The sequence below is a fragment of the Mirounga angustirostris genome, unplaced genomic scaffold, assembly GCF_029215605.1.
Source record: "Mirounga angustirostris isolate CCGP_5_RB_7025 unplaced genomic scaffold, mMirAng1.0.hap1 SCAF_17, whole genome shotgun sequence".
In the NCBI taxonomy this organism is placed as follows: domain Eukaryota; kingdom Metazoa; phylum Chordata; class Mammalia; order Carnivora; family Phocidae; genus Mirounga; species Mirounga angustirostris.
The window spans coordinates 24774334-24800780 of record NW_026991725.1 but is presented as its reverse complement, the minus strand read 5'-3'; the positions used below and the strand labels follow the sequence as shown (position 1 = coordinate 24800780).

The window sequence follows — 26447 nt, the reverse complement described above, 5'->3', positions numbered from 1 at the left end:
ATTATCTTTAATAAAACATTTCTGATACCAATATTCTTTGAAATACTAGTCTTTCAGTAAAGAGATCCCGGGATTTTAATTTACGAACTCCTTTGCCATTCCGAAGCTGAATCAAGCGCTGACAGCAAACACCATAACTAGAAGCAGTAAGTCTGGAGACAACCGAGCGCTAAGGGGAGGCGTGATTGGAAAAATCTCGCGAGAAGCACCGCATTCACTATTTTTCGCGATATTTTGGTGCCCAGCCTTTTTCCTCTCTCTCGCAGGATCACGGTTAATCTCGCGATATTTGGGAAGTTCCGTTGGGAAGATGGCGGCGGCCGGGAGCACCCTTCTCTTCTTGCCGCCGGGGACTTCAGACTGAGCCTTCCCTGGAAGAGTGGGAACGGCTGGTGCCCTGCGTCCCGGGAGCCCGAACCAACTTGGTTCCTTCGTTAGTGGTGGGGAAGGGCTTATCCTCTTGTGTAGGGTTCAGGACCTCCCCACCGTCGGGATGAAGGCTCAGGGGGAAACCGAGGGTGAGTGACTTGAGGGGGAAAGCAGGGGGCGGGACACAGCTTGGGGGAGCCAATCTGTGAGAGGAGCTGGGGGGCCGATGCCTCCGCCGGGGCAACGTTCCCGAGGTCGTGGAGTCCGGGAGGCGGTATAGCTTCTGACTGTGCCTTCCTTGGTGATGGAGGGCTCTGACTCTGGGATGATGTGGGCTCTCAACTTCTGTGAAGGTTTCCTGCTTAGCTAGGGACAATCAGTTGGGCCTCAGGACATTTTCAGCCTAAAGTTGATGGAAGACCAGGCGAGTGAATCTAAAACCTACTTACATCTCGTTTCAGAAGAGATGTCTGAATAATGACATTAAAAAAAATAATACAGAGCTGTGTGTCAAGTATTGAAGGATGTTTTGGCGTTAGTGAAATGATTAGGACCTTATGATTGTAACAGCCAGTAATTTAATATTTAATAGAATGTCACAATGTTCAGATTTTGTACTATTGTATATTTGTAAAATGCGTTGAATTTCATCCTTTCAGTGCTTGGACTAACTTAAGCTGCTGAAAAAACAACTTTTCTGTGGAACCGTACTTAGATTCTCTAAAGTTCTACACTCTTAAATGCTTCCTTAGTATTTTGGATATAGTTCTGTTAATAAGGATCACTGTATTGATGTTTACCCATCCATCTTCTCCACTTTGAGCTTTGTTAGATCAGGGACCTTGTCTTACTCATCATTGTGTAGACCCTGGCACAAAAAGTGTTTGAGCATTCGTGTGAAGTACTTATCATCGAGGAAAAGGGGGGTGGGGAGTGTATTTTAAAGGAGAGGAAGAAGAAAGGTTTACTCCTTGGTTGCAGAGGATTGGTGAGTGTAAAATGGAAACTCGATGAGGCAGGAATTTTGTCTAGTTTGCTCATTTCTGTATCCCCAGCATATAAAGCAATGCTTGAGTGAGTGAGTCTTGAAAGTGGAATTGCCAACAACGTGTCCAGAGCTGTAAGCTGGCTGAAACAGCCCCAAAACTGGTTTTCCAGAAGATGAGGACATTGGAGAAAGGAATTTGAATCTTGATTTAGAAAATGTCACTGCCTTAACTCTGATTGGTGACATTCTATTCATCTTTCAATGCCAACATCAACTGTCACCTTTTCTGTAACATCCCCAGGACTGATAATGAACTTTCCATTTTGCGTTTCAATTGTAATGTGTCTCTGTTTTTAACAGCATATCTCATTTTGCTTTCTGTGATGGTTATTTCCACTTTAACTTATGCACACCCCCTCACAGATATCATCTCAGGCGTATTGTGTGTTTTTGCACTGCCAGGGTCTCTAGAACAGGTCCTCGCTCATACTAAAAAGTATAAGAATTAGAGGAAGGATCAACTATATTTCAAAAGTAAAAATTTTAATAAAAATAAAAACTATAATTCAATAAGAAAACTAATAAAAATTCAAAAATAAATAAAAATCAACTAAATTTCAGTAATAAAAATTAGGAGGGCTGGAGAGCATAAGAGTTGTTCAGTCCAGGAAACTGAGGACTTTTCTATCTTTCTCTTACCTCTGCTGGAAACTCATCCTTTAGTCATTGACATATTCCCTATCCATATGGTTTTAGTTTGAATTCAAACAGGAAAATTTAAAATGGCAAATACAGCCTGTTTTCTTGATACTACTTCTACATTGATCTCTTAGAATTATGTCAAAAAATTAAGAAAGTCTGTATTTCACATTGAAAACCAACTAACTATAGTAAGGCCATGTTCAAATGTATGTTCTACATATATCATGCAAGGGATTTCATGCATATCATGAAATGATTTTGTCACCAAACATAGTCTTGATCCTGAAACATAATTAGAGGTGGTTCTTTTTTTGGTTTTCATTAAAAGACTGAATAGAAATCATTTATGTTCTATGGTGTTCATTTTGATTAGACCCCAATTTCTGCCTTCTTGTTATTAAAAGTAAAGTATTTGTATATTTTGAAGTAAATGGCGTTGAAAAATATTTTAACTGAGTTGTTACCAGGATGAAGTATGGGGGTTTCTTTTGCAAGAAAAATTGTGGAGGGTCTTGAAAGAAGAGTTTCTAATGCTGTTTTCTAATTTATATCGTAGAGTCAGAGAAGCTGAGTAAGATGAGCTCTCTCTTGGAACGGCTCCATGCAAAATTTAACCAAAATAGACCTTGGAGTGAAACCATTAAGCTTGTGCGTCAAGTCATGGTGAGGATTATGCTGGTGGATAAAGTGTTGTGCTTAGATAATTATTTAATAAGCTAAGCTCCCTCTGTAGATTTTTTTCAAACTAGTTATTATAGTGTGTCCTCAGTTTTTGTTTGTTTCTTTAAGAGAGTGTGAGAGTGTGAGCGGGCAGGGGGGTGCGAGGGCGGGAGGTTCAGAGGAAGAGGGAAAGAGAGAATCTTAAGCAGGCTCCTTGCCCAGCACGGAGCCCGATGTGGGACTCGATCTTATGACCCTGAGACCATGCATGACCTGAGCCAAAATCAAGAGTCAGACGCTTAACCGACTGAACCATCCAGGTGCCCTCAGCCACTTGATTCTAATGAGATAGTATTTTCATTGTATCTATACTACTAATAGAGTTTGCAACTGATTTTTTTTTTTTTTAAGATTTTATTTATTTGACACAGAGAGAGGGTGCGCACAAGCAGGGGGAGCAGCAGAGGGAGAGGGAGAAGCAGGCTCTCTGCTGAGCAGGGAGCCTGATGCGGGCCTGGATCCCAGGATCCTGGGATCATGACCTAAGCTGAAGGCAGACGCTTAACCAAGTAAGCCACCCAGACGCCCTGCAATGGATTTTTTAAGAAGATTTATTTATTTATTTTAGAGAGCATGTGAGCATGGGGGGAGGGGCAAAGGGAAAGGGGGAGAGAGTCTCAAGCAGGCTCTGTGCTAGGCTCCATCTCACTGAGATCATGACCTGAGCCAAAACCAAGAGTTGGATGCTTAACTGACTGTACCACCCAGGCACCCCTAGAGTTTGCAATTGATTCTTTTTTTTTTTTTTTAAGATTTTATTTATTTATTTGAGAGAGAGAGAATGAGAGAGAGCACATGAGAGGGGGGAGGGTCAGAGGGAGAAGCAGACTCCCCGCCGAGCAGGGAGCCTGATGCGGGACTCCATCCAGGGACTCCAGGATCATGACCTGAGCCGAAGGCAGTCGCTTAACCAACTGAGCCACCCAGGCGCCCCTGCAATTGATTCTTAATTAGCTTCACCTGTTCATTCTGTCTACCTTTTCCTCTGTAGTACTACTTCTTGAGTCATTTACCACTATGGGGAGACCTTAAGTGAAAGTTAAGTGGAAGACAGGGGGTAGGGCCTAGCTGTTAAAATTTCATCCATATGATTCCAGTAGTAGTCAAATGATGTAGGAAAACTTTACTTCTATGATTTGACCTCTGCAATGGTTATATGGATGTGTTCACTTTGTGATAATTCATGGATCTCTTCACTTAAGATTCATATACTTTTTTGTATATATGTTATACTTCAATGAAAGTGCCCCCTTCTCCCCAACAAATCTTACTTTGGGTCCAGAGTAAGTTCAGTTTAGTAGATGTATTAGTGTTTAAAATGATCATATCAGTATAGCCCTAGCAAAAGAACTAAAGTTGCTGTCAAAAGACCTATATTTGAGGTACTTACTACCTATGTGACTTTGGACAAATTATTGACTCTCTGAGTTCCCTCATCTGGAAAATAGAGGCACACAATACCAGTTTGCTTTTCTACATAGTTTTGTTGTACGAATCAGGTGAGATAATGGATATTACAGTGTTGTGTTGCTGAAAGATTTCTGTAGGGGCGCCTGGGTGGCTCAGTGGGATGAGCGTCTGCCTTAGCTCAGGTCATGATCCCAGGGTCCTAGGATTGAGCCCCATGTCAGGCTCCCTGCTCAGCAGGGAGCTTGCTTCTCCCTCTCCCTCTGTCTGCTGCTCCCCCCTGCTTGTGCATTTCTGTGTATTTCTGTAACTGTAAATTTGACAAATGTATGTATATCTCTGGCTGAGGATTATGTACATAGAATGTGGGTTTTTGTTTTGTGTTATTTTATTTAATGCCTTAAATAAAATAATGGCAGTTTTTCCTGTCTGGGGATTCAGAGGTTGTCATTTTTATACTACCAGGTAGCCATATTCTAGTTTGAAATATGTTCTGTAAATGATATTGTCATTAGAGAGACATCATGAGATAGAGGAATTCCAGGTGGCTACTAAGACCCTCTCATGGGGAACCAGTGTTTTGGTTTGGTTTCCATAGCCTCCACTGTCTACTTCTCACTTTGCATATTCGGAGACCTGATTGTATTGGTGTATTAAGACTTTGAAAGTTTTTCAACAACTGACATAGTAACAAAATCTTAGTAGACTAAAATGTAAATCAGACTGCCAGTTTATTAATTTACCACAGAGGGTTTATCTTTCCACTTAGCAAAATATTTGTATGCACCATCCAGAGCAACCCCTTATCTATTCAAGGTACAAGAGAAGCCCGATTATTAGTCAGATGTTTGTTTTATGAAGGTGGAATTAGAACAAAGAGATGGATTTAGGGCATTGAAAAGCCTGAAAAACTATCCTTTTATCATAAAACTTTCACATTTCTAGGGATTGGAATGTTGTGCAGGAAGAAACTTCCTTGGATAGGGTTAGAAAAACTGTCAAATCTTTTGCTCTTTGGGAGTCCCTTTTTCTGGACTACACATTCTATTTCTTAGAGTCAATCTAATTTTACTCAGGTTTGGTTTTATTTCTTAGATTACATGCGAATTACCTTGTTAGATTTGGGAATTGTCAAATCTCCTGAGCCACCTCATTAAACTTAGGATGTAGTTACTTCTGCAGGAGGCTTCAGGCTTCATTTATTATATTTGATTCTTCCTAATCTAAAATAAGATCTGGGCATACCTTTTTCTACCTTCATGTATATGGATATGGAAGTATCCATGTTTATGAACTTGTCCTCCTGTGGATGAATGGACAGAGTAATAGGAGTCTATAGATTATCTTGAGTATATAGAGAATATAGAGTATATAGACTACAGCATTTGGTCTGTAGATTATCCTGAAATATTACTACTAGGAGAAGTACATTTACCTGAAACACTGTTGGCTTGGTTAATTTCTACCTCAAATGTTTTCCTACTTAATACAGGAGAAGAGGGTTGTGATGAGTTCTGGAGGGCACCAACATTTGGTCAGCTGTTTGGAGACTTTGCAGAAAGCTCTCAAAGGTTTGTAAACGTGTTTGAAATATGCTTTCTTAAAACACCCAATTTTATAGTTACAGAAGAAATGTAAACCGAGATAGATCAACTTTCTATGCTAGGTGTTGTCTTGCTTTCACTATGGAGTTGAGATGAGCTCTTACCTGAACTTTTGAAACATTTATTTTTAATCTATTTTGGAGGGTGATAGAGATTCAAAAGATAATTGATGGAGAGTAACTATAAGATAGGAGGGGAAAGTTCTCTTTTTTCTTCACATATTCTCTTCTAATTAACTCACAATAAGAAGATGGACATTTTAACTCTAATAAAAGATTTTTACATTGTTTATGGACAGTGTTTTCAGGAAAGCAAATAAAATTTAAATCATGAGCTTGAATATTCATGCTTATAATTGCTAGTTCTGTGTATTTTGGGGGAAAATTAAAGTAAAAACAGATTTTACTCTGATCCATCACAAATGAACCTGATTCAGCTGAATATTGTCGTCCCCCCCCCTTGGGTTTCCTTTAAAATCTGAAGTCTGAGAGTGGGTTTCTACAACTCTCATCGCCCCTTCTAACATTTCCTTCTCTGATGGTTAAGAATCCTTGTTTAGTTCATCGAAATGTAGAGGATCCCACTTTTGCTTCTTCCAACTCAACACAGAGTCTCAGTCTTGAAAGGTAACCCTTCCCAATCTGTGGATATAACCATAGTATGTAGAGGCAGAGACTGGTACTTTTTTTTTAAATTGTGATAAAATATACATAACATAAATTTCACCATTTTAACCATTTTAAATTATAATTGAGTGGCATTAAGTACATTCACATTGTGTGTAGCCATCATCACCACTATCCATCTTTAGAACTTCTTCATCTTCCCAAGCTGAAACTCTATACTCATTAAACAATAACTTATTCTTTCTCCCTCTCGTCGACTGTTGGTAACCATCATTCTACTTTCTGTCTGTAAGAATTTGTCTACTCTAGGGGCGCCTGGGTGGCTCAGTCGTTGGGCGTTCGGCTCGGGTCATGATCCCAGAGTCCTGGGATCAAGCCCCACATCGGGCTCCCTGCTCGGCGGGAAGCCTGCTTCTTCTTCTCCCACTCCCCCTGCTTGTGTTCCCTCTCTTGCTGTGTCTCTCTCTGTCAAATAAATAAATAAAATCTTAAAAAAAAAAAATTTGTCTACTCTAGATACCTCATATAAGTGGAATCAAACAGTATCTGTCCTTTTGTGACTGGCTTTTCACTAGCATACTGTCTTCAGTGTTCATGTTGTGGCATGTATCAGAATTTCCTTTTTTTTAAAAAAGCTAAATAATACTTTGTATGTATATACCACATTTTATTTCTACGTTCATCCATGAATGGACATTTGGTTTGTTTCCATCTTTTGGCTGTAGTGAATAATGCTGCTATGAAAATTTAATTTTTTTAAAAAGATTTTATTTATCAGAGGTGGGGGAGCCCAACCAGGGGGAGCGGCAGGCAGAGGGAAAAGCAGGCTCCCTGCTGAGCCTGATGCGGGACTTGATCCTAGGACCCCAGGATCATGACCTAAGCCCAAGGCATATGCTTAACCGACTGAGCCACCCAGGCATCCCTTGAATATTTGCTTTTATGTTGGTTTGTTTTTGATGTTAATCTTCCTTATTCTAGCATTAGCAGATACATTTGTCTTTTTGAAGTTAAAGATAACTTATCCCAGGGCGCCTGGGTGGCTCAGTTGGTTAAGCAACTGCCTTCGGCTCAGGTCATGATCCTGGAGTCCCGGGATCGAGTCCCGCATCGGGCTCCCTGCTCAGCGAGGAGCCTGCTTCTCCCTCTGACCCTCCCCCCTCTCATGTACTTTCTCTCATTCTCGCTCTCTCAAATAAATAAATAAATCTTAAAAAAAAAAAAAAGATAACTTATCCCAGATGAGCAATGCAAAAGGGAGAGGAGAATGGTCCAATAATTTTTTCTTTTCTTTCTTTTTTTTTTTTAAGATTTTTATTTATTTATTTGACAGAGACACAGCGAGAGAGGGAACACAAGCAGGGGGAGTGGGAGAGGGAGAAGCAGGCCTCCCGGCCGAGCAGGGAGCCCAATGCGGGGCTTGATCCTAGGACCCTGGGATCATGACCTGAGCCGAAGGCAGACGCTTAACGACTGAGCCACCCAGGCGCCTCTCAATAATTTTTTCAAATAGATCTTTTTTAAGTAAGCCCCGCCGACATGGGGCTCGAACTCACGACCCCAATATCAAGAGTTGCATGCTCTACCAGCTGAGGCAGCCAGGCGCCCCTCAAATAGATCTTTTTTTTGATCCTTACTACTGCCTAGATCACAGCTAAGTCTTACTAATGAACTTGTACAAATCATAAGCATTTGAACTATTGAATGTAATGGCTTGGAAGGATGTATACTCCTTAGGATGTTGCGGTCTCTGAAGAATAAAATTTAAGTATTTGGATCATTTTGTGATTTCCCTTTTTTACCTTCCTAGTTACATCTTTACCAGCAATGACTGACCGCTTGGAGTCTATAGCAAGACAGAATGGGTAAGTAGTCTATCTCAGGCAGAAGTATTTAACTTAGTGTTGACTTTGGGTGGCTTTATTTATGTGTCTTCTATTAATTTTTGTTTTGATTTGTTCCTGCTAGACTGGGCTCTCATCTCAGTGCCAGTGGCACTGAATGTTACATCACGTCAGATATGTTCTATGTGGAAGTGCAGTTAGATCCTGCAGGACAGCTTTGTGATGTAAAAGTGGCTCACCATGGGGAGAATCCTGTGGTATGTGTTGTTGATATTTCACTGGAATCTGTGGGGTTTACTTAGGGACATTAAAATGAATTGTTGGGGTTTGAAATAGCTTGGGTTTAGGTTTTTTTGTGAGCCACTGTAGAGATGATGTGATCGGCTATAATATCAATAGCTCTAGAATTTAGAATAACATGGGTCCATCTCTGACATCATCCAAAGGCTTCGACAAGTGGAGACACTAGAGGAACGCTTTCCATTTCATATCAACAAACATGAGCCGCATTTGAACAATAGGTGCTGGGGATACAGAATTCCTTAAAGTTCCTATCCTCAAAGAGCTAATAATCAAGGACAGATAATCTTATACATAGCTAATGTCTCTGAAAAAGCCTGTAATAGAGATGAATGTTTAATGTGTGTAACCAGTTGAATATGGACTCCAAGGATGGCATTAAAGGGAGGTCCTAATGTTTTAAGCTACTGAAAGTTGATTTCTTTATAAACTAGTTCATGTTTTGATCTTTAATTTCCCACCCCAACCCCATGGTTTACTAAGTAGGAAGATGCTTTTTGATTATCTTAATAGAAGGATTTTCTGTAGTTTTATGTTTTTGTTATAAAGCATGTGCTCTTAACAAAAGAGAAAAACTTTTGATGTCTTCAGAGACCTTAAAGTAGTTTAAGGTTTTAACGTGATTTCTTTAATTTCAGAGCTGTCCAGAACTTGTACAGCAGCTAAGGTAAGCAAATGACATTTATATTCCCTGATATTGTCAGACAGTGCTGTTCTTTATAGCTAGTCTTGAGGCTGGTCAAAAGTTACTCTCCTAAGGAACATATTTATTTTCTTGGATCAGGATTTTTCAGAGTCTATATTTGTTCACTTTCAGAATTGACTTGGCTTCTTAACCTACCCCGTCTATCCCAGGGTTTCTCAACCTTGGTAGCATTGACAGTTTGGATTGGAAAATTCTTTGCTCTAGGGGGCTGCCCCGTGCATTGTAGGATGTTTAACTACATCCTTGGTCTCTCCCCATTAGTTGCCATTAGTATCTCCTGACCCGTGACAATCAAAAATATCTCTTGATATTGTCACATGTTCCCTGGAGGGTGAAATCACTTCTGGTTGAAAACTACTGATCTAGCCTCAAGAATTCTGTGTGCAACAAAAATAAATAGAACCTAATTACTGAATCAGAGAAGGCTTGAGAAAATTGAGTCTATACCATGGAAAGAACTTTTTTCACTTTGAGAAAAGTTGTTTTACATTTAAGGTATATGTGTGATAAACTCCCATCATAGTAGAAGCGCTAGACATGAAGAGTTTCTTGGCAGTTGATGGCATTTCCCCCTGGATTATCCTTTCCTTTTAAATTGAGTGGAAATTTACTTTCTGGATTTTGAGAAAGCCAATACATTAATTTTATGTCTTAAGTATAGCAAAGTTCTCAGATACTACGTGGAGATGTCTTAAGATGTTAATATTGAGGGAATAAGTTTTATACTTGGCCTTTGCAGTGATCATTTTAATGTGTTCATAGCCAAGTGTGCCACATTTGAACCACCTTTTAAAAATTGCAATGCAACATAAAAACAGCCTTTTTATGAGTTTATTGAATCAGTTAAGTCTAGCAAAGGTGTGTTGCCAGAATAGTCCAGAAAGCCAATATTTCTGGTTCTGATCTGGAGTAGGAAACTGCACCAGTTTATGAACTGGTGGTGGTTTAAAGTTAATTTGTAAGCATGTTTTGAAGTGGGAAGCTCAGAAACAATATTAGCCTTTACATGCTATTTTTAGTCACTTTGTATAGATGGTGATTTTAAGGTGGGGGCATTTTTACTGCTACTCTTGTTTTGTTTTACTGTCTTCATGGCATTTTGGGCAGTAAGTGTTGAATATATGCTCAGTAAATGCCTGACCAAATACCTGACATTGTTAGGGCAATTTAGCTTTAAGAGACTTTTTTTTCTTTTTTTTTAAGTTTGAAAAAGATACAGAGAATTAGAATTCTTGAGTTGTGTTGGATTCCTGAGCCTGCCCACAGAACCCAATTGACTAAGAATCCAAGCCTGAATATTGGGTTCTAGGATGCGAGGGGTCTAGGTAGTAGTTCTTTTTCCTGGGGCAGGTCTCGTCATAGGAACATTGTAGAATTTGTGGTTTGCCTCCACAGTACTCACCTCCTTTTCTCTTAGTCTCCTCTCTCCCAAGTGTTCATTTTCCTCTTTGCTTTTAGGTTGCCATATACATACATGCAAGTGTTCTTTCTTTCCAATTTACTTATTTCCATTTCCTCTCCAATCAAAGGTTTGTTTTCCTCACGACATCCAATCATCTCAGTTACATATTAAGAGGAAAAGAAAGTGATTTATTTAAACCAAGTCTCATTACTTAGGATCAAATTATTGTAGTATAGGAATTATTAGGTCTTTTTGACATTTTTTATAGTGCTTACAAGTACCTTCTCTAGATAAATGGGATAGAGAAAGGAAAACATTTCATTTTCTTTTGCTACTTTTGATTAATTCTAGAAAACTTTGGGGGAAAAGAGTAAAGCAAATTATTAAAATTAGTTTTATGTAGCCATGGTTTTTGGCACTTTGCATTGAGTAGTAATTGTATGTTTTATTCTCCTCCCTCTCCCCTGAATTCCTTATAGGGAAAAAAATTTTGATGAATTTTCTAAGCACCTTAAGGGTCTTGTTAATCTTTATAACCTTCCAGGGGACAAGTAAGTATTTTTAATTTTGGTTTTGTTGGAAAAATCAGTATAGATGTAAACCGTTTTGTGCTTAGAAATTTGCCAAGTCTTCTGCCCTATCTTATTTGTGATTTCTTCTCATACTGACAACCTATAGCTTCCAACTTCATATCTTTTGAAGGTATTTGAAATAAATAATTTCTGTATTAATGGATATAATGCTAACAGAGACTATAATCCTTGAGATGTCTTCAACATAATTGATTTTTAAGCTGAAAAGAAATTAGTGGTTGTGGAACTGGCTCATCATTTTTATTTTTTATTTATTTATTTTTAAGATTTTATTTATTTGCGAGAGAGAGAATGAGAGACAGAGAGCATGAGAGGGAGGAGGGTCAGAGGGAGAAGCAGACTCCCTGCTAAGCAGGGAGCCTGATGCGGGACTCGATCCCGGGACTCCAGGATCATGACCTGAGCTGAAGGCAGTCACTTAACCAACTGAGCCACCCAGGCGCCCCATCATTTTTATTTTTAACCTACCTGGGATTCTGTTAACTAGCTTGGCTCTTTGAAACAGAATTGCCCTCTAGGCTATGTTAATGTTTGTATGTGTGTGTATATGTGTATTTTTCAACTATTTAACTCTTGTTCTCTTCATCTACTTTCTAGCAAACTGAAGACTAAAATGTACTTGGCTCTCCAGTCCTTAGAACAGGATCTATCTAAAATGGCAGTTATGTATTGGTAAGACTGGCTAAGGTGTCAATTCTATATGACTCTCTGGATACTTTGTTCTTAAAGCTTTTCATCTAGGGGGTTATTAGGGTCCCATATTATAGACCCATATTATTATATATTTTATCTATATCGTATATCTTGCCCATCTTTTTTTACTTCCCAAGTGATTGCATTCCATTTTCTCAGTATAAGTTGTTGGTTGATATTCCATCAGTTTTATTTGAAGTCTTGTCAAACCTGGCCTCACGTCTGATAAATAATAGTCTAGTTGTAATTTTTGTTCACCATATTACAAACTGTTTTACATGTGTAAATAAGCTCTTTACCTTGAAAATGAAATACAATTGCTATATGTCCAGTTATAGGACAAGTTATTAAGATTGAATTCTAAGACTTTTAACAGCTTCTCATTAGCACATTGTACACTAATACCTTCAGGGCTTTAATACAAACATAGATAATTTGTCTCATAGGAAAGCAACCAATGCTGGTCCCTTGGATAAGATTCTTCATGGAAGTGTTGGTTATCTTACTCCAAGAAGTGGGGGTATGTGATCCTACTTTGCTTACTTTGAAAATTATTTATTTATTTAAGATTTTACTTATTTGTCAGAGAGAGAGAGTAAAAGTAGGGGGAGTGGCAGGCAGAGGGAGAAGCAGGCTCCCTGCTGAGCAAGGAGCCTGACGTGGGACTCGATTCCGGGTCCTGGGATCATGACCAGAGCCGAAGGCAGACGCTTAATGACTGAGCCACCCAGGCGTCCCTGTTTTTATTTATTTTATTTTATTTTTTAAAGACTTTATTTGTCCGAGAGAAAGTGAGAGCGAGAGAGAGAATGTACACAAGCGGGGTGGGGGTGGGTGGAGAGAAGCAGGCTGCCTGCTGAGTAAGGAGCCTGATGCAGAACTCGATCCCAGGACCCTGAGATCATGACCTGAGCTGAAGGCAGACGCTTTACTGACAGAGCCACCCAGGCATCCCTATTTATTTATTTATTTTAATTAATTAATTTATTTGAGAGAGACACAGAAAGAGTAGGGGAGTGCACATGCGGGGGGAGGGGCAGAGGGAGAGGTAGAGAAAATCTCCAGCAGACTCCCCACCGAGCACAGAGTGGAGATCATGACCTGAGCTGAAATCAAGAGTCGGTCGCTTAACCCACTGAGCCATCTAGGCACCCTGAAAAATGTAAAAATGTTTTATTTTAGTTAAGGGGTGATTACATTTATACCTTGGGTTTATAAGCAGAGGGAGAAAATTACCAGTCACCTGTATATTTTTAAATGGTTTCTAAGGTGTTAACACCTGCCTTCCCCCAGTTACATTTTTAAATTGTGAAGTAAATTATTAGAATCAATACTTACATTTCCATCATATTTCATAAGTTGTTTTGGAGCATGAGTCCTCTTATCTATGGAATTATTTTCTCATACACAGTTTTGTAAAAATGGGAACATTTTTATTTGCAGTTTACCTGATAAAAATAGTGATAAGTTTTATTTTGCATAGGTCATTTAATGAACTTGAAGTACTATGCCTCTCCTTCTGACCTGCTGGATGACAAGACTACATCTCCCATCATTTTGCATGAGAATAATGGTAAGACTTTAACTGAAAAGCAACTGACGGTTTGGTTCAGTGTTTTAAAAATACTTAAAATAATTTGAATGCCTGAGCCTGGTTGTGTATTTCCTGATTTGCTACTTTCTAATAAGTTTGCCATCATACCAAAGTTCACTGTTCCTATCAGATTTTGCATCTGATTCTTACACACACACATACTCTTAATATATACACATGTATGTGTACACATACATGATAATAAAAGCTTAACAGGTGCTTTTGAACAAGTTGAATGAATGAATGAAAAGGTATAAACCATTTGACTTGAAATAATCTCCTTTAATCATTACTTCAAAGGTGAAGAGATTAGCCAACTTACTAAAGAATATAATAATGCATGTTGTTTCCTATTTGCATTTTTAAAATTTTATTTCTCATTAGAAGAATGAGAAAACCCAATGTGGGGCTTGAACTCACAACCCTGAGATCAAGACCTTAGATGAGATCAAGAGTTGGATGCTTGGGGCGCCTGGGTGGCTCAGTCATTAAGCGTCTGCCTTCGGCTCAGGTCATGATCCCAGGGTCCTGGGATCCAGCCCTGTGTTGGGCTCCCTGCTCTGTGGGAAGCTTGCTTCTCCCTCTCCCACTCCTCCTGCTTGTGTTCCTCTCTCGCAGTGTCTCTCTGTCAAAAAAATAAATAAAATCTTTAAAAAAAAAAAAAAAAAGTCGGATGCTTTACCAACTGAGCCACCCAGGCGCCCCTCTATTTGCATTTTAATACACTAAAACAATGAAAAATGGCCTAATACCTCATTTGGTCCCCTTGTAACTTTAGTCATTGACTATCCTATAATCCTAATTCTATTTAAATGCATTCTGGAATTGGAGAAAATAATTAAGTGTTGGTAATGAACCTTTAAAAATTTTTTTTTCTTTGGACTGCATTGTGTTCTGTATTTTATTTACTGACAGAAATATTGGTTGTAAAAGGTAGTTTCTCAAATTTCTAAGTCATATAGGTATTACAGTATCTGACAAATTATGCAGAAGTTAGCCTGTTTTTTGTTTTTAAATGTTAAGATCCTTGTAATTTGTGTTACTTTGGAGAAAACCCTTTTTCTTTCCTATTCTCAGTTCCTCGATCATTGGGCATGAACGCATCAGTAACAATTGAAGGAACGTCTGCTATGTATAAACTCCCAATTGCACCATTAATTATGGGGTCACATCCAGTTGACAACAAATGGTAAGTTAAGTATAATTCTAGCAAGGTTCATTTTTTCAACCTCAAGCCCAGTACGAAACAAGTATTACTTTGACTTGCCTCTTTCCTCACTTGACTTTCTAGAGATTGGCTTTTTATTTTATCCATTTAATTTCTCTTTTCAGTATCTATTTGAATGTTCCTTTCTGAAGTCTGCTTATAGAACACATTGTCTATCCTGAGAGAGAGAGAGAGAAGAACTGTACTAATTCCACTGGTTTAATGACTGCTTTTTTTTTCTTACGTTATCATGGGACTTCTCTTGACTGGAGTAATAACTAGAGACTCGAGATAGATGTTTGATTAAATACTTTAGGGTTAATAAATAGGATGTTTTGGAACTGGGGAAAGAAAGTTGAAAGAGTGAACTTTTTTTTTTTTTTTTTTTAGATTTATTTATTTAGGGGCACCTGGGTGGCTCAGTTAGTTAAGTGACTGCCTTTGGCTCAGGTCATGATCCCGGAGTTCCAGGATTGAGTCCCACATTGGACTCCCTGCTCAGCGGGGAGTCTGCTTCTCCCTCTGACCTTCCCCCCTCTTGTGCTCTCTCTCTCTCAAATAAATAAAATCTTAAAAAAATATATTTTATTTATCATTTATTTATTTGAGAGCGTGTGTGTGCACGCACGCGAGCAGGGGAGAGGAACAAGTAGACTCCACACTGAGTGTGGAGCCAGACGCTGGGCTCAATGTGGAGCTTGATCCCACAGCCCTGAGATCATGACCTGAGCTGAAATCAAGAGTCAGATGCTTAACCAATTGAGCCACTCAGGTGCCCCAAAAGTGAACTTTTTTTTAAACATTTTAATTATTTGTGTTAAGTAATCTGTACACCCAATGTGGGGCTCAGACTCATGACTGCAAGATCAAGAGTTGCATGCCCTACGACTGAGCCAGCCAGGTGCCCCAAAAGAGTGAACTTTTGATAGACTTCTGTTAAATGATACAGACATGTCTAAGAATGGGTGTTTAGATTTTTCATTTTTATATCAAGTCAAAATCCAACCCACACCCTTCTTTTTCTTGAAGGACCCCCTCCTTTTCCTCCATCACCAGTGCCAACAGTGTTGATCTTCCTGCCTGTTTCTTCTTGAAATTTCCCCAGCCAATCCCAGTATCTAGAGCATTTGTTCAGAAACTTCAGAACTGCACAGGTGAGTTTTAAGTATCAAGAGCTAATTCTTGTTAAAAATGTGAAAAACAAACTTCAAATTCAGATGATCTTCGACCTCTTTCAGTCTTGTTTTCAAAAAAGTACCGATGGGTATAAATGTCATAGTGCTTTGTACTAGTAAATGCTTAGTAAGTACTTTTTCAATAAATGGATGAATGAAATAGGAGTCATCAAGGGAAAACTGAGCTGTCAGCATTTTGATGTCATTACGATCATTATGTTCTTGTTTTTCCAGGAATTCCATTGTTTGAAACTCAACCAACTTATGTACCCCTCTATGAACTGATCACTCAATTTGAGCTGTCAAAGGACCCTGACCCCATACCTTTGAATCACAACATGCGATTTTATGCTGTAAGTAAGGCTCCATAGATTGTTGTAGGTTATTTTTGAACCCAAGATCAGAATCTTCCTTTATAGGATTACTGGGTCAGAAACATTCTTTTGGACTACTGGATCATTTCCTAGTTCCTCATTCAGGCAGGAAATTACAGAAATTTCTGAAACATAGTGAAGAAAAAGCATGAGCTTCCAAGTCAGGAAGTAACAATGTACATTTCATGGCCAGAATTTCAGATGAAATTCTCTTAATGGTATCCTGAACTTTTGTAAGTTTGTAAGTAGATGTTAAGAATTCCTAATGTTTGGGGTACCTGGGTGGCTCAGTCGTTAAGCGTCTGCCTTCGGCTCAGGTCATGGTCCCGGGGTCCTGGGATTGAGCCCCACATCGGGCTCCCTGCTCGGTGGGAAGCCTGCTTCTCCCTCTGCCACTCCCCCTGCTTGTGTTCCCTCTCTCGCTGTGTCTCTTTCTGTCAAATAAATAAATAAAATCTTAAAAAAAAAAAAAGAATTCCTAATGTTTAATTCTTTCAAGTGTCATGAGCTTATAATCTGAAAAGGTCCTTCAAGTACATATAGAGAAGAAAGTGCTAGAATGAATAAATTAAGAAAGGTTCCAAAACCTCATCTGGACTTGAATTTATTTGAATGTTTGAGGATAATCTAGACTAAAGTAGTAGTTTCCAGACTCTGTGTTACAGTTATAACAAGGTGTTTTATTAAAAATAGAGATTTTGCACTTACGGTTTAGGGGCCTCTTTTATACAAATTTCTGACGTAATTTTTGTTAGTTAGGTTAGGAAACCACTAATAGAACATTTATAGAAAAGGGGTCTTTTCAGCCAAGTTAGTAATTGGCATTTATAACATCAGCTGACCAAAGAAATCACTGTGGAGTTTTATTATTCAGTGAGAAACTGCTGCTGATTTTTGAGGAATAGGGGTTTTTTATATTTTGTGGTTGGAGCACCATGGGTGAGTAAATAGTGTTCATTTCCTTTGTCCTTTTTGCCCAGGCTCTTCCAGGTCAGCAGCACTGCTATTTCCTCAACAAGGATGCTCCTCTTCCAGATGGCAGAAGTCTACAGGGAACTCTAGTTAGCAAAATCACCTTTCAGCACCCTGGCCGAGTTCCTCTTATCCTAAATCTGATCAGACACCAAGTGGCCTATAACACCCTAATAGGAAGTTGTGTCAAAAGAACTATTCTGAAAGAAGGTATTGCCTTTCCTTTTAATATACTTACTGGCAAATGGAGACTCTTTGTTCTTGTGGTTCTCTAATTTGGTGGCTTATATCTCCTGTGGAGCTTTTATAACTGGTTTCCATTCACAAGTGAACTGAATTAGAACCTCAGTGGGAGGAGTTGGGAATCTGGTTTAAGCTCCACATATAATTATGATGGAACTAATCCATAAATTGGCATTTGGAAACCACTGTTTTTTTGCAATGGACTTACTCTTTTTCTGCATACAGTGATATAGTTAGGTACCTACAGGCCTGAACCTTACAGTAGGTATAGAAGGTAGAACTTGGGATGCTGTGGGGAGAGATGATTTGTTTCTTTCTTTTTTTTTTTTTTTTAAGGCATCTCTACACCCAGTGTGGAGCTTTTATTCACAACCCTGAGATCAAGAGTTGCATACTCTGCCAGGTGCCCCAGAGACGATTTCTTGAGATTTAAATTTTAGGTTGTTAGGACAGTGCTTCCCAGCTTTTAGTCCTGCCTGAGTATGTTTCCTGTCCCCATTCTTTGGGGAACTTAAGCATATAGCCTAAAAAGGGTTAAGACCCATGCCCTTTTTTCTCCCTAGATTCTGGAATGCTGATATTTTTCAAACACAGTTTGCTGTTAGAATCCCTGATGAGACTTTTGGCTGCTCTAGTTAACTGTAATTAATTTTTTACCTTAGTTGTAAAGCACTTCAGTAATAGAAATGTATTAATGCGAATGGCAGGCAAAAAGAAACAAGGAAGGCAAATCAGGAGATCTCTTTTTTGGGAATAAGAATTGCTTTAGAGGGGTGCCTGGGTGGCTCAGTCAGTTAAGCATCTGCCTTCACCTCAGGTCATGATCCTGGAGTCCTGGGATCAAGCCCCATGTCGGGCTCCCCACTCAGCGGGGAATCTGCTTCTCCATCTCCCTCTGCCCTTCCCTGCTGTGTTCTCTCTCTCTCTCTCTTGCTCACTCTCTCAAATAAAATCTTAAAAAAAAAACTGCTTTAGAAATGAGAAATTTTAGAGAGAGTGATGACACTGAGCATGTGCAAGTGTGCTTATGGCCCTTCTATTTCATGTATTTGAATCCTGGGAGAATTCTCCAAGTAGTTTCAGGGCATCTAGAAATTAGTTTTTGTAAGCCATTTATGAAGTTAGTCCTGCAAGATGCATGCGTTTTCCCAAGAAAGTATGTGATCCTCGTCTCTGGGCTTCCAGCATGTTTGGCTTAGGAACCTATGATGATAGATATTATATGTATATTTGGCATAAGGATATCATTTTATTTATTTACTCATTTATTTATTTTACAGATTTTTTTTTTTTATTTTAGAGCCCTAGCAGGGGGAAGGGCAGAGGGAGAGGGAGAGAGAATCCTTAAGCAGACTCCCTGCAGGACCCTGAGATCATGACCTGAGCCAAAATCAAGAGTCGGCCGCTTAACCAACTGAACCACCCAGGCACCCCAAGGATATGATTTTATTTTATTTTATTTAAAGATTTTATTTACTTATTTGACAGAGAGAGAGAAAGAGAGAGCACAAACAGGAGGAACAACAGGTGGAGGGAGAGGGAGAAGATGGCTTCCTGTGGAGGCAGACGTTTAACCGACAGAGCCACCCAGGTGCCACCCCAAGGATATAATTTTATTTATTTATTTTTTTAAAAAAGATTTTATTTATTTATTTGACAGAGAGAGACACAGCGAGAGCAGGAACACAAGCAGGGGGAGTGGGAGAGGGAGAAGCAGGCTCGATGCGGGGCTCGATCCCAGGACCCTGGGATCACAACCGGGGCCGAAGGCAGATGCTTAACGACTGAGCCACCCAGGCGCCCCAAGGATATAATTTTAGATTATAGCCCCTACATCCATGCTTACCAAACTATGGGCCACATAGCTAACATCTGCAAACACTGATAAAAAGCAGGGTTTATGGCAGTGGTTCTGGATGTCTTATCAAATAGAATGAAAAACTCTTGGCCATGTTTATTTTCATAATTCACTTTCAAGGCAAGGCATTAATATCTGTCAAGGTCTTTAACAATTTAGGGATTAAGTGGTCTTCATTTTAGAAAGTGGAAGTTTAGTTACTTCTTTGGAGTATTTATAACATCAGCTGACATATTTTTTGGAATCTGATTCCTTCTGTCACCTGTGAATGATATAGTAGGCTTTACGTGTAAAAAATATGTAGGATTGGGGTGCCTGGGTGGCTCAGTCGTGTGCCTTCAGCTCAGGTCATGATCCCAGGGTCCTGGAATCAAGCCCCACATCGGACTCCCTGCTCAGCAGGGAGGCTGCTTCTCCCTCTCCCTCTGCCCCTCCCCCTGCTTGTGCTCTCTCGCTAGCTCTGTCAAATAAATAAATAAAAAATCTTAAAAAAAATAAAAATAAAAGTTAACTTACCTAAAAAAAAAAGTGTGGAATTTAGTTTCTAAGGAGACAGAGAATTTCATCCTGTATACTTAGGGATTATTATTTACTAGTGTCTAGTCTTATATTTGGTTGATTATTTTATGATCCTTTTCTTTGCCTTTTAGATTCTCCTGGCCTCCTCCAATTCGAAGTGTGTCCTCTCTCAGAGTCCCGTTTCAGCGTATCTTTTCAGCACCCTGTGAATGACTCCCTGGTGTGTGGTGAGTTGTGAGGGGGCTAGCACTTTTCTTAGCGCAGTAGTTTGGTCCCTTTATCTTCTTTTTGAAGTCAGAAGCTGAATTTCTCTCAACTCCTGTGTATTTTGTCTTTCAGTGGTAATGGATGTGCAGGACTCAACACATGTGAGCTGTAAACTGTACAAGGGGCTGTCAGATGCACTCATCTGCACAGATGACTTCATTGCCAAAGTTGTTCAAAGGTAGCACTGGCCCTTTTCCATCAGAGTCACTGCTTTGAATTCACATTTCTGTGTTTTGGGATTCAAAAGTAATGTGAGCTTTGGTTTTTTAAATATCATGAGAGTAATAGGAAATAAGGTAGGTAACTTTAGGTCCAGTATTAGGGTTCTTTTAGGAGGGAGACAGCTGAAATAAGATGTAGGTTTTGTTGTTGTTGTTGTTGTTGTTTTTTAATTTTGCATCACTTTTTAACATATGTAATATGTCATGTGGTGGCATGTGGGAAGATAACTTAAGCCAGTCAGCTTCCCAGAAATATTAATATGTAATTTTGAGATTTTTCTAGAATAGGTGCTTGTGGCCTGTTTTATAAATAAATTTTATTAGAACACAGCTATGTCTGTTCATTTATATATTGTCTGTGCCTTTTTTTTTTTTTTAAAGAGTTATTTTTTTAGAGCGAGAGAGTGTGCAGAGTGGGGAGGGGCAGAGTGAGAGGGAGAGGGAGAATCTCAAGCAGACTCCCTGCTGCATGGGGATCCTGATGTGGGGCTTGATCTCAGGATTCTGAGATCATGACCTGAGGTGAAATCAGGTCAACCAACTGAGCCACCCAGGTGTCCTTATATATTGTCTGTGGTGCCTTTTGAGCTAAGATGGCAGAGTAGTTGGACAGAAACCATGGGATCTTCAAAAGCCTAAAATGTTACTGTTTGGTCTTTTAAGAAAGGTTGCTAAAATGTTCTAGAGCAAAGTGTCTTCTAAAATGTATTGTTAAATTTATCTGTAAGATAAAAAGTGCTTTGCTTTAAAGTAATCAAGATTTTATACCAATAATAGCATCTTTCACGGTATAGCTTTGGGATGATCTAAGTCATCAAGGTTTAGAATTTGATGGTTCAAGAGATTATTCTAGTGGTTCATTAATTAAGATAAATAGCATATCCCATTAATCACGTGTGAAGCCCGAAAAGGAAGATATTTTCTTACTGAGTTCATTACTATCAGTTTTTAGTTCAGTATGACATCTAATTTGGGCTCTTGTTTGTGGTTAGTTGGGTTTTGGTAGTGCCTCAAAAGAGGTTGAGAGTGCCTACTGGTACAGATTCTTTTTAGAATGAATTTGCCCAAAGCTCTGGCATTTTACAGAACTATTTCTGCCTTTCGGGTTATTTGCCTTACCTGAAAATTGCCTACTGCAAACCTCTGAGGGCATATCTGAATCTCAGGCAGAATTAAAGCCTGTTTTCCCAAGTAAAAATTGTTTTCATTCAGCAGCTAATACACTGCTAACTTTGTTTTTTCTATCTTATCTTACAGATGTATGTCCATCCCTGTGACGATGAGGGCTATTCGGAGGAAAGCTGAAACCATTCAGGCCGACACCCCAGCACTGTCCCTCATTGCAGAGACAGTTGAAGACATGGTGAAAAAGAACCTGCCCCCGGCTAGCAGCCCAGGGTATGGCATGACCACAGGCAACAACCCAATGAGTGGTACCACTACACCAACCAACACCTTTCCGGGGGGTCCCATTACCACCTTGTTTAATATGAGCATGAGCATCAAAGATCGGCATGAGTCGGTGGGCCATGGGGAGGACTTCAGCAAGGTGTCTCAGAACCCAATTCTTACCAGTTTGTTGCAAATCACAGGGAACGGGGGGTCTACCATTGGCTCGAGTCCGACCCCTCCTCATCACACGCCGCCACCTGTCTCTTCGATGGCCGGCAACACCAAGAACCACCCGATGCTCATGAACCTTCTTAAAGATAACCCTGCCCAGGATTTCTCAACCCTTTATGGAAGCAGCCCTTTAGAAAGGCAGAACTCTTCTTCCGGCTCACCCCGGATGGAAATATGCCCGGGAAGCAACAAGACGAAGAAGAAGAAGTCATCAAGATTACCACCTGACAAACCCAAACACCAGACTGAAGATGACTTTCAGAGGGAGCTATTTTCAATGGATGTTGACTCACAGAACCCCATCTTTGACGTCAACATGACAGCAGACACGCTGGATACGCCACACATCACTCCAGCTCCAAGCCAGTGTAGTACTCCCCCAACAACTTACCCACAACCAGTACCTCACCCCCAACCCAGTATTCAAAGGATGGTCCGACTATCCAGTTCAGACAGCATTGGCCCAGATGTAACTGATATCCTTTCAGACATTGCAGAAGAAGCCTCTAAGCTTCCCAGCACTAGTGATGATTGCCCACCCATTGGTACCCCTGTTCGAGATTCTTCAAGCTCTGGGCATTCTCAGAGTGCCCTCTTTGACCCTGATGTCTTTCAAACCAATAATAATGAAAATCCATACACAGATCCAGCTGACCTAATTGCAGATGCTGCTGGAAGCCCTAGTAGTGACTCTCCTACCAATCATTTTTTTCCTGATGGAGTAGATTTTAATCCTGATTTGTTGAACAGCCAGAGCCAAGGTGGTTTTGGAGAAGAATATTTTGATGAAAGCAGCCAAAGTGGAGATAATGATGACTTCAAAGGATTTGCATCTCAGGCACTAAATACTCTGGGGGTGCCAATGCTTGGAGGTGATAATGGGGAGACTAAGTTTAAAGGCAATAGCCAAGCTGACACAGTTGATTTCAGTATTATATCAGTGGCTGGGAAGGCTTTGGGTCCTGCAGATCTTATGGAGCATCATAGTGGTAGCCAGAGTCCTTTACTGACTACTGGGGACTTAGGGAAAGAAAAGACTCAAAAGCGAGTAAAGGAGGGCAATGGCACCAGTAATAGTAGTCTGTCAGGGCCAGGATTAGATAGCAAACCAGGGAAGCGCAGTCGGACCCCTTCTAATGATGGCAAAAGCAAAGATAAACCTCCAAAGCGGAAGAAGGCGGACACTGAAGGAAAGTCTCCGTCTCACAGTTCTTCTAACCGACCTTTCACCCCACCTACCAGTACGGGTGGATCCAAATCTCCAGGCAGTTCAGGAAGATCGCAGACTCCCCCAGGTGTTGCCACACCACCTATTCCCAAAATCACTATTCAGATTCCTAAAGGCACCGTGATGGTGGGCAAGCCCTCCCACAGTCAGTATACCAGCAGTGGCTCTGTGTCTTCCTCAGGCAGTAAAAGCCACCATAGCCATTCTTCTTCCTCCTCTTCCTCCTCTTCGGCTTCCAACTCAGGCAAGATGAAAAGCAGTAAATCAGAAGGTTCCTCAAGTTCCAAGTTAAGCAGCAGTGTATATTCTAGCCAAGGGTCTTCTGGATCTAGCCAGTCCAAAAATTCATCCCAGTCTGGGGGGAAGCCAGGCTCCTCTCCCATTACCAAGCATGGACTGAGCAGTGGCTCCAGCAGCACTAAGATGAAACCTCAAGGGAAGCCATCATCACTTATGAATCCTTCTTTAAGTAAACCAAACATATCCCCTTCTCATTCAAGGCCACCTGCAGGCTCTGATAAGCTTGCCTCTCCAATGAAGGCTGTTCCTGGGACTCCCCCATCCTCTAAAGCCAAGTCCCCCATCAGTTCAGGTTCTGGTGGTTCTCATATGTCTGGAACTAGTTCAAGCACTGGCATGAAGTCATCTTCAGGGTTAGGATCTTCAGGCTCATTGTCTCAGAAAACTCCCCCATCATCTAATTCTTGTACAGCATCTTCCTCTTCCTTTTCCTCAAGTGGCTCTTCCATGTCTTCCTCTCAGAACCAGCATGGGAGTTCCAAAGGGAAATCTCCCAGCAGAAATAAGAAGCCATCCTTAACAGCTGTCATAGATAAACTGAAGCATGGGGTCGTCACCAGTGGCCCTGGAGGTGAGGACCCAATGGATGGCCAGATGGGGGTGAGCACAAATTCTTCTAGCCATCCTATGTCCTCCAAACATAACATGTCAGGAGGAGAGTTCCAGGGTAAGCGTGAGAAAAGTGATAAAGAAAAATCCAAGGTTTCCACCTCGGGGGGTTCAGTGGATTCGTCTAAGAAGACCTCAGAGTCAAAAAATGTGGGGAGCACAGGTGTGGCAAAAATTATCATCAGCAAGCATGATGGGGGTTCTCCCAGCATTAAAGCCAAAGTGACTTTGCAGAAACCTGGGGAAAGTAGTGGAGAAGGGCTCAGGCCTCAGATGGCCTCTTCCAAAAACTATGGCTCTCCACTCATCAGTGGTTCCACTCCAAAACATGAGCGTGGCTCTCCTAGCCATAGTAAGTCACCAGCATATACCCCCCAGAATCTGGACAGTGAAAGTGAATCAGGCTCCTCCATAGCAGAAAAATCTTATCAGAACAGTCCCAGCTCAGATGATGGTATCCGACCTCTTCCAGAATATAGCACAGAAAAGCATAAGAAGCACAAAAAAGAAAAGAAGAAAGTAAAAGACAAAGATCGAGACCGGGACCGGGACAAAGACCGGGACAAGAAAAAATCTCATAGCATCAAGCCAGAGAGTTGGTCTAAATCACCCATCTCTTCAGACCAGTCCTTGTCTTTGACAAGCAACACAATTTTATCTACCGACAGGCCCTCAAGGCTCAGCCCTGACTTTATGATTGGGGAGGAAGATGACGATCTTATGGATGTGGCCCTGATTGGCAATTAGGAACCTTACTTTTTAAGACAAAAGTGGCCAGAGAAAAACTAGTAAGTTTATAGGCAAACCACCATAAGGGGTGAGTCAGACAGGTCTGATTTTGTGTTCAAGAATCTTAAATGGCATGGCTTTGACACCGAGCTGGGTGAATTTAGAAAGGCATAGCCAGACCCTACTAAAGAGACCATAGGGTTTGATTCTGGTTACCAAGAATCACTTTTTCCTTTGCCAGAGAAAAAAAGAGAAAAAAAAAAAAGTTAAAATACTTGCTTATGAAAGGGAGGGGGTGGGTGGGGCATAGGGAGAGGGAAGGGTGGGAAACAGTTTTGTGGGAAATATTCATATATATTTTTTTCTCCCTTTTTCCATTTTTAGGCCATGTTTTAACTCATTTTAGTGCATGTATTTGAAGGGCTGGGCAGCAAATGAAAAAGCAATACATTCCTTGATGCAGTTGCATGAAGGTTGTTCACTTTGTTTGGATAGTTGTCCATTTGAGGCATGGACAAATGAAGGACTTTGGTCATTTTGGACACTTAAGTAATGTTTGGTGTCTGTTTCTTAGGAGTGATTGGGGGAGGGAAGATAATTTTAGCTATTTATTTGTAATATTTTAACCCTTTATCTGTTTGTCTTTACACAGTGTTTCTAATTCTATAAGGTTCAGGGTTCAAAGTGATGGGAGGTGGAAGAGCAAGGCTTATTTGGTGGTAGGGAGCCTGTAGCTTGTGCTGGTACTGTAGCATTAAGCCCAAGCAGATTAGTCAGAGTCCACCTTTGGAGTTAAGTAGAAAAACCAAAATGGTATTTTTGTTTTAGGAGGTTTATCATAGGGTTCAGACATCATAGGAATATTAGGAGTTACCTCCCTGTGGAGGTACTGATTTATAGTCTCTTTGTCCTTTAATAAAGGCTGGGCTGGCTTTTTGGGATGTAAACATGTTTTCAGATGCAGTAAGTTTTAATGTACAGCCTCCCTGACCCAGTGGCATGAAAACCATTACAGAATTAATAGTTCTCCTATTTCCACAATGTGCCAAAAGTCCACATCCCAGCATTTTGTTTGTAGGAGAACTGATGCCATTCCTGAGAGCTGGGCTCCTTGTTTCTCTGCATCACATGGAGAAGGAGTCCAGACTTCAGTCGCTCCACTGTATGCTCCCTTAGATAAAACAGTAAAAAATTTGCAGCCATAGTTCACTTAAAACAATTTCAAGCTCACGTGAAGTAATGGGGGCCTGGAATGCTAGGTGGGCATGAAGATAAACCCTTGCTACTATGTAGCAACCCAATTGGACCTTTTTGGAGGAATAGGTCTGAGTCTGGATTCTGGGGGACATCAATAAGAAGCCCTTCTCATGAATATAGAAATCCAGGAGACCATTTGAGTGCAACACAAGTTCTCAGTATTTGGAGGGTCCTCTCAAAATTCTGCGGCCTTACTTTGATTTTGACACCTGCACTGTGCCATTCCTGATGATTCCATTCAGGATCTGTATCAGCAGGACGGGGCACAGTCCCCAGCACAACTCTTCTGGATTAAAAAAAAAAAAAAAAAAAAAAAA

General features: G+C 40.4%; 1 protein-coding gene across 5 annotated transcripts; it reads left to right on the top strand.

The window, feature by feature from the left end:
• The first annotated feature begins 283 nt into the window (after nt 1-283).
• On the top strand, nt 284-26447 carry MED1 (mediator complex subunit 1). 5 transcript variants are annotated; one of them, XM_045888991.3, is made up of 17 exons: nt 284-518; nt 2616-2722; nt 5679-5757; nt 8227-8281; nt 8385-8517; nt 9199-9227; nt 11148-11219; nt 11859-11933; nt 12401-12474; nt 13438-13527; nt 14626-14737; nt 15785-15909; nt 16165-16283; nt 17285-17486; nt 20028-20123; nt 20236-20341; nt 21642-26447. In XM_045888991.3, the coding sequence occupies exons 1-17, from the start codon at nt 494-496 to the stop codon at nt 24889-24891; spliced, it is 4749 nt and encodes a 1582-aa protein (XP_045744947.1). In that variant the 5' UTR covers nt 284-493; the 3' UTR covers nt 24892-26447. The 5 variants fall into 5 exon arrangements, with proteins under 5 accessions (XP_045744947.1, XP_064438496.1, XP_064438497.1 ...); XM_064582426.1 differs by lacking the exon at nt 11148-11219; XM_064582427.1 differs by lacking the exons at nt 284-518; nt 5679-5757.